Source organism: Falco biarmicus, chromosome 3 (assembly GCF_023638135.1).
Source record: "Falco biarmicus isolate bFalBia1 chromosome 3, bFalBia1.pri, whole genome shotgun sequence".
Taxonomy (NCBI): Eukaryota; Metazoa; Chordata; class Aves; order Falconiformes; family Falconidae; genus Falco; species Falco biarmicus.
The window spans coordinates 95,928,382-95,942,545 of record NC_079290.1 but is presented as its reverse complement, the minus strand read 5'-3'; the positions used below and the strand labels follow the sequence as shown (position 1 = coordinate 95,942,545).

Below are 14,164 nucleotides of genomic sequence, written 5' to 3'. Positions count from 1 at the left end.
CCATGTACAACTCAAAACTTTTTGAGGTGATAAGACCCAAGTGCTTGAGTTACAACATGCCATGGCCGTCTACTGTACTCTATTAGTAGCCTGTTTCTACAGATGAGACAAGCAGGACAACAGCAAAACAGCTCAGCCTCTCAAGATTCAAGATTTTATCTTTGTTTTCTTCAAATTTTACTTCTAATACCTTATTAGTCAACAAAAGAACCCAGGATTCAATTTATGCATTTTACTTAAGAGAAGCAATCAAGGATGAAGCGTGTTCTCATTACTTTCTCCTGTACATCTTCATTTCCAAAAGAAATATTTCCTACTTTATCAACATACTTACTTTTAGAAAAACTAAGAAGTCTACAACCAACCTTAAAAGTATGAAGAATAAAGGAGGGTGGTTTGATTTTTGTTGGGTTTGTTGTTTGTTTGGGGTTGTGTTTTTTTTTAATTGCTAAAACAAAATGACAACTTTCAAGAAAAAGGCAGGAAAGCCACCTTTAGTAACAACTGCTGTGAAAGATATACACTAACCCGCCCTTTTAATATTACAGTCATCTGTAGGTATTACACCAGCGAGAACATGACTTTCGACAAGTCTTTTGCAGTGCTGCACACTCAAACAAGAAGTCTTATTCTGCAGGCAAAATCCCAAAGTCAGTCAGAAAACCACTTGGGTTGGATATTCATATCAAGTCTGGTTACTTTATTTTTCATCTGTGCAGTCAGTTAAAAGAACAGTTAACGATGAAAACAGACAACCACAGAAGCTTTGAGTACAGTATCGTAACACTGAAGCGAATGACCACATTGAACACATTCTTTATGCTGGTCATTTCCAAACAAAACAAGTACATACACAGGTCTAGTTCAGTGTAAAACCTGATATTAAGCAGCAAGTTGCTCACAAATTGCAGCGCAGTATATGGCATTTACTGCAAATAGCTACAGCAGCAGTGCTTAGTGGATGAACTGCATAGAATTAGCCTCATGGGCAAACGTTAAAACACCACAATAATAACCTTAGTGGCTCCCTAACAGGTCCGAATTATGCAATCCAGCATGAACAAAACTCAAATTTTAGCAATAGCTTTTGTATTTTTTCAACCAGTCTATGCTGTCTATTCCAGCCTTCATTGCAGTAACCGTTTTCAATTAGCTGTCACATACAACATTGGTAATTACTGCTTATTCAAAGTTACACAGCCCCTGCAACAAAGGTGATATGACTATATTTCAAACAAGAACCCAAAATACATTCAAGATAATGGCTGCAACAATAAGGCAATAAACAGTTTTAAAAACAGATCCTACTAAACAAAACCAGACCAACCGTGTAACCTGCTGCCTCCATAAGGTTTCAGACTTGAATGCGTCAATTCAAAGTTAAGTGCTTACCCACCAGCAACATTTCAGAAATACATCAGTAAAAATATTCAAAGACGTGAGTATATCGGACTGCCAGCAATCACAACCCAGGTCTTATCACAAGTTACGCTTTCACACACATAGCTTTGCTTTTACAGTTTTGCATGAAGTGCCCTGTACAAAGATTTTACTACAGATTCCTTTAGGAAAAATTACATATTAACAGAAGACATCAGCATTCCAAAATTCTTCCAAACCACATAATAGAAACCCTTTGGCCTGCTATTAATAAGATCATCGAAGTTACACACTAGGCAGACAGCATTATTATTGGCAGCTATGTCACAGCAACATTAAAAAAATAGTGCCAGCTGTTTAAAAACAAAAAAACAGACTGAAAATAACCTGGAGGAGTGAAATGTACACCTACATACAGCAAGGAAGGGAGAAAGAAGTTGTTTGGCTAAAGCAGATGAGCTACCCAGAGGTTCCATGTCCATCTTATTGCATATTTGATCAGTGTCAGCATTCAAACCCGCATGGATTTTTCCTTCATAATCTCGCTCCAGTCTTGATTCTTGCACCTTTAGAGCTACCCTGACTAGCTATGTATATTGCTATAACTTCACATTTCTTCAACAGCTACTAAAAGCAGAGACTGAGTCAACTGTTACTTATCTCAGCCTGGGATACTACAAGCATCAGGCTTTTGCCATCTTTGTGCACTAAAGTCTAGGTAAAAAGTGAAGTGCAGTGGAGTGTCAATATCCTATGTCAGTACAAAAAAAAGTATCTTTATTTGTAAGCCTATATTAGCAAAGCTCAAGACAAAGATACTGAAGATGCTTCTTAAGCAAAACGTACCAGTACTTGGTCAGCACTACTAAACTGGAAGTCTCATCGTGTGAGAAGACATACAGACATGAGAATATTGTGACATTAAGTTGTGCAAGGCAAACTGAAAGCAGCAGGGAATAGAATCTGATTGCTTTTGCTCCGTTTGAATAAATAGGAGTTTTACTAATAAAAAAAAAAGTCATCCTTAGGCATTCCCTTACCAGCAGACAGGATTAGAGAAAGGAGACAATCAGTATTTCTACATGTGTTTAAAGGATATGTGCATAGCACTGCCTAATCATGCTTGAAAATGTAACCCTGTAATACAAAGCATGCTTATATATACATGCTAGTAAACAAAACAAAGACTTTTAGACTCCAAAGGAAGGTTAGGGCCAACCTTACATATTTTAATACTGAAACATCCCAATTATTTTATAATGTGAATGCTCTTGTTAGCTTTTGAACAGTATTCACAAATGACAAATTAAAACATAAAGGCACTAGAAGAGTGCTCTTTTCCCAGATGTAGGCCTACTTGAAGAAAAAGCTAAATGCTGCTGCTTTTAGCTGTATAATTGAACCAAACCACAAGTTTGGAAGTTGTAGGTTTAACCTTCTTAACAGCTGAGAGTATAACACCAGTTTTGTAGTCCTGATAAGTTTATATACAGGGAACAGTGATCCAGACACCACCACATATCCAAGCTTTGAGAGAAAACTGGAGCTGTTCATGACAAGACCTGTTAGTAGTTCTCTCTCACACACACACCCCAGAGGTGGTACATGCATGTTCCTCCTCTTTCCAAAGACCTTGTGCATCAATCTTCAGAGCTGCTAGATAAACAGAAGTGGAGCTCTGCATTCTGAAGTGCCATGTCAAAATAGCTGTATAGCTCATTCTCAAAGAAAACAGGAGCAACTGCTTATTACCAGTAAAAATCAGGAAGTCCTCCACCGAACATGAGGTACCAAATTCATTGCTATAACACTACCAAAGTGTTACAGTGATGCCTACCAAACCGGTCAGAATGCCTTAACTGGTTCCAGGACAGAAGTTACATGGAGTACCATATACCTGATGTAAAGGTGTATAAAGTGAACTAGAGAAGTGTTTAGTATCCAAAAACCAACGATGACACTTCAGAATACTAAACAATAACCCAGGCACCTTCCCCTCTCCAACACGAGTTGGACTTAAGAGTAAAACGTTAAGGAAAAACATACAGAAACCTAGCAGGACTGTTTAACCTGTAACCCTTCTCATACCAAAACCAAGAAAACAGGTCTTACCACCTGATTCCTTTTTTGCCGTCTTTTTTTTTTTTTTAAAAGGAGATAATAAACACCTCCAAGTCATGTGCACCTAATATTGATTTTTCATATTCTGCTTATACTTTTTATATATAGAAGAACATAACTAAAATCTCACTTTAGAGTATTTCTAAAGCCGGATGATCTTGCAACCATTTTTCAAGTTCACATGCATTCTCAAGGTTGAAGGAAAAATATATATTCATATATAGCTAAGCAAATAAAACTCAATTTCATTATATGCTGTTACAGTGCTGTAAAGAGAAAATAATTTAGAAAACATTTCAAGTATGAAATGCTTACTATGTTCAGACTAACACGAAGGCTAAGCCTATGGTGCAGGACCTGTTTTTAATCTGCGTGCAGAGACAGGAGCTACAGCAGCTCAGCATTTTTCTGACGGAGTTTTCTCTTCACCCATCCTTTCTCCCAGCACTTTTGCACAGCTTGCTGCTGAAGCCCTCCCTGAACCTCTACTGAAGTAGCATACATTGGTAGTTCAGAACTAAAGGTCCACAGGCATTAATATTACCTCTTAAGTCAGTTTTTCAGTAAGATCAAACCACTGAACAACACAGTGCAGAGGTGCTTAATCATTCATAGTTACTCAGAAGTTCAATGGAGTACTTTAAGTTGTGTCTTCTGTAGGTGCCCTTCGCTGTCGAGCGGATTTCTGTCTACCTCTCTGAGGCGAGGGTGGAGTTTCCTGTTCAGCTTCAGCCTCCGAGGGCTCATTGTCTCCCTGTTGGGACCCCGTATCACCTATCAATTCTCGCAGGAATTTGAATTTAGACAAAAACAATTGCCAAACCACGTACCAGCCTGCAGGAGAAAGAAAAAAGGTACTGCTTAGTTACTTCACGCAAATTCATAGTCAGCTCTCAGGCAAAGTACACCAGAAAAAGTGAGAAAAAAAATATATGATTAGCTCTCATCCTTTAATTGCCAACTCTCAACCCTAATACCCCTCCACAACACACCCACTCCTTTCTGCAGTCCTGTAAAACCAATTTGTCTCAATAAAGTTCGTCCTCATCCTGAAAGAAACGCTGAAGCACCAGGCAAGGACCTACACATCCTGAACTGTATCGCCACAGCAAGCAGTAGGTGGGTCCTCACCATTGCACAGATAAGGAGAAAGGGAATTTCAAACAAGGACTCAGGATTCATTACACGAGCACTGTAAAAAGGCAGTACTGGCTTCTACCCTCACTCAGCGAACACATCATTCTGGAAATCACATTTTAAAAGCTGCATTATATAATCACTATCAAGTACACTTGTGGAGATGTTTAAATTAATACCAAGTTTTATGATAAATTCTATTTTAAACTGCACAAGGTCTTCCTTATGTTCACTAAAAGGCCGCATCACCCAAATTCAAGGTGTTCCCTCTCTATACCCAAATCCCATTAAAGTAAAATTAGCATTCTCTGGTAAATTTAGGTTCTGCTCCACTGCTAACGCTCTAGGTCCCAGAACTATGCAAGTAAGAAGTTGAGATGGTCACATTTCTAGAATATCTCTTGAAAAATATTTAAGATCCAGTTCCTCCTCTCTCTTGTACAAGTGCTTCTGTAACAGGCAAGGAACTTAGAGGTAGATATATCTAAAAAAACAAAGCCTTGCTTTTCAAAGGTCTGCCTTACCTAAGCATTGAGGTCAAGGGTGACTGGAGTTTTATTCACCGGAGAACTAGCCCCTTCCCACTAGCTAACCAGTCAAGTTTCATCATCCATAGAAGAGGAATGTAACTTCTCTGTGAAACACAGGTAGTATAAAATTTAAACAGCTATTTGAAAATATATGCTAAATAAATAAAATATAAGCATCATCTGCAACACCAAAAAGTCATCTATCTTGCATAGAACTATGAATTAATACTCCTATTCTCTGTTCAGAAGGTCTTGCTAGCTATTTAAGCCTATACTGATGACCTAAGCAAATATTAAGAGGCCTATTTTACAGAGCTAGGCAAACCCCTCCTCCCAATTACACAGCTGTCAGCAGAAACAGACTTACAAGTGTGGACAACAGAGACGTATTAGGGAAGGGGAAGAAAGACTAATACGTGACACTTGTGTAACCATGGCACCACTATTTTTCTTCCTCTTCTGTAATCAGTCACACCAATATGAGCAGGCCATTGCTTAGGAGGAAAGAAGATCCCATCCTTCCCCTCCCTCCTAGAATACTTTTCACTTCCTGCAGACTTTCGATATCCGTAACTTCACTGCTGCTTTGAAAAGTTGGAAGAAAGCTTTTATATGACAACCTTTTACAATCTAAATTACTTCCTAAAGCCTACACCGAGTACTTCCTTTTCCATCAATACCTAAACCTTTAAATGACTTGTGATTCAATCGTATCTGATGTCCCACAAACGCATTAAATCCCCCTGCACCTAGAAAAAAAAAACCTCAGTGGCAGATGTCTGGTTTTAGCATCTTTTTTCTTTAAGATCTAGAAGGAAAAACTGAAGCAGCAGCTTTCTGAAAGTTGTTTCCATTGAGGAACATTTCAGGTCTTTGGGACCTTCAATGCTGGGTACCTTCTGAAGACCATAAATCAATCCATTCTTCTCATGGATCTAAACACCATTAGAAATACCATGCTCATTTCTAGTCCACGTGGGAAAGAAAACACATAAAATATTCCAAGTGAATATAGGACACTTGCAAGAAAGCGAGACCTAAGCAGAATATTACAAGCTATTTAAAAGTTTCTTCAACTCACCAATTTGTTGACAAGAGACAAAATTTGAGACGCTAGACTCAGAAGTGCATGAAAAGCATGCAGTACACTCTACTAAATCCACCTAAGCATATGCACATGTGGGGAAACTCTCAGACACAATTTTTTTCAGGGGGGTTGCATCTGTCTTTTTGCTAGGGTTGTTTAAAATCTTAACATCTGCAAAGTTAATTACTGTGAATCAGACACATTACTTCCAGAGAACGCTACAGGCAGAGGTAGGGAAGAGCAGCAGCCAAAAATATTTAACGTATTTGGTATAAATAAATACTCCATTGAGAAGTATTTTAACTTAGGCTAGACAAAGCAGACCACATGCTTCCTCTATCATTACAAACAGGCCACTTAACACACAGAATTATTGGGAGGGGAATAATAAAGAACACTTACAGTTCATTCCCAGACACTCTCAAGAAAAGCGTTACTTTTATTCTATGTTTGGTTTTGGTTAGATCACAATGGTCTGAGTATCTAAAATACCAAGTACCATAAACAGACTTTAGAGCTCTTCAGCTGAAGACTACAAGACAGTGTAAACAATCTGCCAACAAGACTGGTTGTAGTCAACAAACCACCAGATCAATGATAATAGCCAAGTGAAACCAACCACAATGCAATGCATTGAAAAGAAAACTACAACAGGCTTAGCCAGTAACAGTGGGAGGGTAACCAAGCCCGAAAACTAGAGTTTCAAGACCTCACCAGATCACCCAGCCTGTACCAAAGACATTTACATATAAGGTAATCACAGGAGAAAGATTTCTTTCTTTCAGTTGCTCTAGTTACAGTGCCAGCTTGAACAGAAAGTTGAAAAAACAAAATCCCCACAACAAACACGCTTGGCTGAATCAAGACTGCCTCTTCAGCTGAGACTCCCTGTCGCATCACTGTCACTACACAAGTAAGAATTTCCTTGGAAATAACGAGATTACTAAAGAACAAGTTATTCTGGGTAACAGAAACTCTCTCCAGCAACAATACCAACTAGACACACCATTAAAAAAAAAACACACACACACAAAGCCTGGAGGCAGATTCACAGTACTGAGTTACTTCTGAATCAGAAGGCAATGCATTTTCTATTAGTTTCTCAACCTCTTAAGAACATCGCAGAATGTTAACACCTGACATCATGCCATGCTTTAAAATTACATTAACAGTGTATTTTTTAAAAAGAAAATAATTGCAATGTAATTTAAAATACACAAAAAAGGAAAATGGGCATTTCCATGCATTCTTGCCTTTATGAGCTCAGTCTAGCTTTGCAGCTCTTTTGCTGTAGAGCTCTTACTGGAGCCATAAATGACACCACTGGTTTGCATCTCAAATGCTTCCACTTTGTTCAGTTAAGTCACTCTCAAAGAAGCCCTATTGGTTTAACTTCACCACACACAAAGTATTTGTGTTTATTCAGTCTTCCAGTGCTTGCTTTATTGTTTTTAGCCATTTGATTTACCTTTTCAAATCATCCTTAGCTTGATTGAACCTGTGGATGTCAAACAGCATACCCACAACACACCTTCAGCAAACAAGAAGCGATGACATGCAGACTATAATATTTCAATGTTTAATGTCCAAAGAAGTTGCCTCTCAGAGAAGTAAGCCAGATCCAACACTACATCATCATAATGCAAAACGGGGGCTCCTGCTCTTGGTGTAGCAGGCACCGAAATCCAGAGCGAGCCAGGAAATCCTGCCTACCAAAACCAGATGGTATTTTGCATGCAGGAAAAATAGCAGTCCTCAGCCTTGCAGAGTTCAGTACTCACTAAAAGCTAGGAGCCACTGTCTCACTTCAAATGCCACAGCCAGGTGCCAAAGATACTTAAGCCACACTTGGCACTGTGCCATCAGTATGTCAACCCCTCTTATGAATTGTGATGCAATGTTTGTGAAGATGAGACCGCGAGTCAAAGCCTCTTTTCCTGACTCACAGATGTACGTAACATCTATGCAGTATCAGGATGTTAACAGATTTTATGATTTGACTACGCTTTATTAAAGCTACCTTTTCTGTTCCTTCCCACACCAGCTCTTAGATCTTTATAAAGGGAAAAAGAAACAAAACGATCCGACTACAATGTTACTTCCCCTCAAAAGGTGAGGGGTACAAGTGTCAGGTCCATGTATTTCATTCAGCTTATACTGGCTTGTACACAAAAAGCTAAGGGAGGGTCTTTTTACTGGAGCACATTTTCCTTTTCCATCTGAATCAGGAAGAGCAAACAAAACAAAAAAAAAATGGTGCCAATATGGAGTGCTGGGGTAAAGCAAACTGAATTCTCTTATGTCAAATACAAATTAAGCCAAGAAAGGAAGGAAGGAGATGCAGAAATGGCACAAGACAGAGTCTGAAGATCTGACTTCTATTTCTGACCCTACTATGGACTTTCTGTGCAGTCTTGCAAGATCATTTTACCTCTGTATCCATAATGATTTGAAAATAGAATGCTATTACTCCAGCACATTAAGATTAATTTAGAACTGGGGTACCCCCAAGATGAATGTTGCCTGTATTCAAATGCTGACGCATCCACCACAGAAAATCTTAAGCAGCTATAGCTGAAAAAGAAAGGGAGCCCTGAGCTCTAGATGCTAACCTGAGATTTGTTCTACTCTGAGCAGTGTTAGATGTCTTCTGTGACCATGGACAAGTCACTTCAATGCTGCGCCATTTTTAAGATGTAGAACATATACTGCCCTAGTGGACAGCTTTGCTATGGAGATCAGACTGAAAGAAGCACACACTACTCTGACACTGGAGTAATAGAAGACATCAGGTGACACAGTCCTTGGCTCTGCACAGCTCCTTAAACCTGGTCTCATTTAATGCAACACTCAGCCACACGCTGCTTGCTGACATCACAAGGAAACATGCTCTTCTGATACCTCATTTCTAAGTTTCAAAATTCAACTTCAAATTAAAGGCTATTTTCTCTTTATTGCAGATCTAATGGAACATGACTTACCTCATCTTTTCAAGTATACAATATGTTTATAAACAGTTTTGTAACTAACACATTAAGTTATTCGGGCAGAATTTAGGGCTCAGATGTTTTCCCATCTGCAACTGAATTCAGACCTGTGAAGCAAACCACACATTTGTGTCAGCACTTTGAGTTACATGATTTTTCTTTTAAGGTCATGTCTCTCAAACCACATCTCATTAGCCTCTCTTGCCAAATGAGATGAATGCTTCCATCTGTTCCACTGAAGGCAGTTCTGCAATTTCACATGGCTCCATGCGTTACTATATTGGGAAAAATAAAACAAACACACTGAAGTAAGCAGTACTAGAGTTCACCTTTACTAGTATTTTATCTTATTCTATAAGCTTGGCTGTGCCAGAGTTTCTCACATCAACAGAGGAACATGGAATATACAAAAGCAGCAATGAGACCACCAGAGAGAAACCAGAGAAAGGAAATCAGAAAAGGTGGGAATAAAGAAAGTGGAAGCAAGTTACCTTAGTCACACTTTTTAAAAAAGCAACTGAAAAATTGCTATGTTTAAAGTCCCTGAATGGTTTCTATGTCAGATGTGATCGGTTTACAAATAGAGATGTTGCTAACTGCAAGCCTTCCATGCTTCCTAACAAACTGAGATTAACATTGAAAGTAGCAGTTGCAAGCATCCAGAAATGTTTAAACAAAAATAAACGAGGTTATTTATTTGAAGTACTTTTATAGACATAAATGCCTAATTCAGGCATACACATTTATATCAACCAGTTTCACAGCCATACAAAAAGCAACTCCTGATAGTTTGTGCTTTGAATTTTATCTTTTCACTTTAGAAAAAATGATAAAATGAATGTTTTCCTCCATTGTTTCATTTTTGAGAGTATTTATCACATCATGTCTGTGACAAGCAGCATAAGTCCACGTGATCCTAGAATGTTTCCTGGATATTAAGTCTATTGTTCTCTGCAAGCATTCACACCCTGAGTCCTTTTATAAGCCACTCAAAATCCAAGTTACAGCTCTTTACGCTCCTGTTTCATTACCTCTCACCAGATGGCTGTAAATTATTCTTATCTCATCAAGCTTACTCAAGGTTGTATCCAGCCATTCTTGTGTCAGGTTTGTCCATTAATTAATGTGTATGTCTCACTAGCTGGCATTTACCATCATACCTAGCACGCTGTCTCCCTGGGAGTCACAGGCTGCAAACACTAGGGACCTGTCAGTAAGAAGGTGTGTAAGAAACTGCCCATCACTGGCACAGAGAAACAATTACACTGGAAATAGCTTGTGCTCAGGTTTTTTCTAGTAGTGATCTTGACACTGGTTTTCATTAATATTTTCCATTAATAATCATGGCACAAGAACTAGAAGTGTACCAATATTAATGAATGCTGTATGATGGCAAAACATAACTACAAATACTGTAAATCATTATCAAGTCCTATTGGGTCACTTCTAACAGGGTAACAGTTCAATTCCCCCCCCAAAAAACAATGAACATGTCACAGATTTCAAAAGTACTGAACACAGGAAGCTGACTTTTTGTAATTTGAAAAGGTGACCTTTAGCAAACATTTTATAAGCTCTGATACTGATGAAATTGAAGTATAATGAAGGATTCAAAGCATTCATTGAATCCAAGTTGAACGTACAATAGAGAACTCCAAACAGCTACATATTTATAAGCCACTTAAAAATAATTTATTAATTACTTTTGCTGTCTTTAAGCAAGAAAGCACTTAGAGAGATGTTTAAGTTAGCAAGAGCCCTTAGTATTTCAATTCCATTTGTCACATACAGCAAAAGCTGGAAGGCACAGAGAAAATTTCCAATTTTGAATGGCATGATGCAAAATCATTCTAATCTTTCAGCATGACAGTAAGGAAAGATCTCATACGCATAATAAAAACTTTACTAAAGTACCACATTTCACCTTCTAAAGATGAAGTGGCCACACAACATATAACAAGCATACAGAAATTTGACCAAGTGACTTAGGTCACTGCTTAGCCTGTAAAAATAGACAGTACAGGACCCAGGAAAAGAGCACAAGACCAGGGAAAGTATACAAGTATATACCCTTGCAGTCCCAGTTATCTGTATTGCAGAAGTTTCCTCATCTGAGTGTTAGTACTGTGGCTTAAAGATGTTGACCTTTCTTCCATAAACTTTAAATGATAAAGAGTTTCAGCATCCAAAATACTATTTTGTTCATGAGCTTTACACAAAGGAGGAATAAATTGAAAAGAATTTTGTTTTAAGCTTGTTGATCAACTTTATGTACTCCAGTTCCTCTAGAATGATGAAATTTCACAACCGTTTCCAGTTCACCTTTTTCATTCTACTCTGTTATAAAACCATCACCCTTCCTCCAGTCATCTGTTTTCCAGGCTAAACAGATCTAACCCATTTAGAGTTTCTTCTCTCTTTTTGAAAAGAAATTAGGACTTTGTTTCAAATAAAGGTAATACACTTTAACAAGAAAATACACTGTTTGTGACACATGCACATGGTAGATTCCTGGAGCAATATAATGACATTTTCCATTTTATTTTAAACTTCTAATGTTTGATTTGCCTAGTTGCTTTCTACAAAGCATTAAACAGATATTTTGGAGAAATGCTTGCAATTATACTTCAGCTATTCTAATCCTTTCTTTGGGATACTAACAGCTCAGTTTGAAGCCATTGTATTTCCCCACATAGGTCATGCATGCATACATTTCACACTTCTGATGTGCATTACTCCATACATGTTACTACTGGATTTCACCTCCCATTTTACTATCCAGTCCCCTGATATTGCAAAATCTTTTCAGAATGCTTTGCTGTTTTGTATTATTACATTAGTATTTTATGTCAGCTGACTCTTCACTTTGCTCCCCTGGTTTTCAAAAATCACTTATAAATCCACTTGGCATTTGTTCCTTTCTCACAAGCCTTTAACCAGAAGCTATGGTAGTTTGAGTTTGGTGGTGGTGGTGTTTTTCAGGGTGTTTTTCTAGAGTTCAGCGTATTGACCACAACATCCACACACACACTACACTGCTGATTCCCTCCAAGAACTCCAACAGACCTGCAACTCCTGCCTCCCATTGAAATAACCCTTCTCTCTGCATTGAAAAAAATAAGGAAAAAAGGCAAGTCAGGGATCCACATAAGAAAAAACCTCTTCAGAGCTGCCCTCTATCTTTTCTGGCAAACAGACATCAAAAGCTGAGGGATAGCAGCAGGAAGTTTACTTCTTCCATTCACTGGCATTTCAGACCGACGTACAAACTGCAGAGTCTGTTCAGTAAAAAAGCTATCAGCTTCAGATTAGTCACCGAATTAAGCTCTGGAAGCATTTCAAGGCTCAAAATTATGTGGAAACAAAGAGAAGGGGGCGCTGCGAAGCGCACCCGCTCCCCCACACGCCAGGCACGCTGCCCTTTCATTTCCTTCAGTCAATCTGAGCACAGGAACCACCGGGGGTGGGGGGGGAAAAAGCTGGTGGGGGATGGGGGGATATGGGGGGGAGGGGATGGGGGGATATGGGGGGGAGGGGATGGGGGTCGAAAGGGGTCGGACACCGGCACTACGCACCGCCGCGAGGCTTGCCCTCCCGCACCCCCCCCGTCCCCCCGCCGAGGCGGGCGGGCGGGACTCACCGCACAGCATGAAGAGCAGCACGCAGGCCAGGGTGGCCACGATCACCAGCAAGGTCAGCCCGATGCTCTGCCACATGGCGCCGGCCGCCTCCCCCCCGCCGGCGGCGGCGGCAGCGGGGGCCCCTCCTGGAAGACGCCTCCCCGCCGCGGCAGCCGCTCGGCCGGGCCGGGCCGAACCCTACCGGCGGCCGTCAGGGCCCGCTCAGCCCCGCGGGAGGGGCGCCAGCGGCGGTCGGGGCCCGGCCGGCCCCTCCGCGGGTCACCCCGCGCCCGGCCGCCTCAGGCACCGCGGGGCTGAGGTAAGGGCCCGCCGGCGGCTACGGGGAGGAGGCCGCGGCTCGCATCGCTGCCCCCGAGGAAGGCAGGGGCAGCTCCGCGGCCCAGCGGGGAGGGCGAGGGGAGCTGGGAGGACCCGGGCTGAGCCGGCAGCGGCACCAGCCCACCCCCCTCTGCTCCCGCCGCTTCACAGCCCAGCGTAGCCAGCGGCGGCCGAGAGCCGGGGCGGGCCCCCGGGCGCGGCGGCGTGACGCCGGACGGCGCGCGGTGCATGCCGGGAGTTGTAGTTCGCCTTCCCCCGCCCCGCGGCCGGAGCGGGCGGGCGCCACCCGCCAACGGGAACAACAAATCCCGGCGTGCCCCGCGCCGGCCCCGGCGGCGCCAAACGGCCGGGGGCAGCTGTGACCCCTCGCGCGGGAGTGTGGCGCCCCCGCCCCGGGGGAGGCTGAGGGGGGCTGAGCCCCGCGAGCGGCTCGGCTGGCCCCGCAGCGCCGCCGCTCCCTCGGCCGGCAGGCAGCGGCTGCCCGGCTACGGGCCAAGGCCTGTAACGGTTGTGTGAGGCACCGGGGAGCAGCCGGTGTGGTAACAAACAGGTGTGGCCGTGGCTGAAGCCCGGCGGAGCAGGTGTGTGGAACAGATTGCTTTCCCTAGAGGGATTAGTCAGGGTGAGGCCACCTGATCCCGAGTTACTCTTTTTTTTTTTTTTTTTTTTTTTTTTTTTTTCCTTTCCCCTCTTGTTATTGTTGCCCTTGGTTCCCCTTCTTTGATCAATAAGGGGGCAGCAGGACTACTAGGCCTTAAACCCAGGGCAGTATTTTAACGTCTGTGCCACCCCAGTGGCGTTACAGTTTCCCATGACCTTGGCTCTTGCCCTCTGTTGACATTGTAGTGATTCATCAAAGCTGGACTTTCCCACTTATGAGAAATCTGAGGAAGTGCAATCTTCCAGGAATGGTGAGATAAGTGCGAGAGAATCTTGATTCTGAAAAGGACTTTGCTGTTAGCG

General features: G+C 41.7%; 1 protein-coding gene across 1 annotated transcript; it reads right to left on the bottom strand.

Annotated features, from left to right (window-relative positions):
- Positions 1 to 679: 679 nt before the first annotated feature.
- Positions 680 to 13,360, bottom strand: SMIM13 (small integral membrane protein 13). The gene is made up of 2 exons (XM_056331967.1): positions 12,883 to 13,360; positions 680 to 4,335 (listed from the first exon to the last, which is right to left on the bottom strand). The coding sequence occupies exons 1-2, from the start codon at positions 12,956 to 12,958 to the stop codon at positions 4,142 to 4,144; spliced, it is 270 nt and encodes an 89-aa protein (XP_056187942.1). The 5' UTR covers positions 12,959 to 13,360; the 3' UTR covers positions 680 to 4,141.
- Positions 13,361 to 14,164: the final 804 nt, after the last annotated feature.

Excerpts from the sequence above, each read along its gene's own strand:
- SMIM13 (XM_056331967.1), bottom strand. The coding sequence starts at position 12,958 with ATGTGGCAGAGCATCGGGCTGACCTTGCTGGTGATCGTGGCCACCCTG. Across the intron at positions 4,336-12,882 it reads GCTGCTCTTCATGCTGTGCG|GCTGGTACGTGGTTTGGCAA; the intron begins GTGAGTCCCGCC and ends TTTCTCCTGCAG.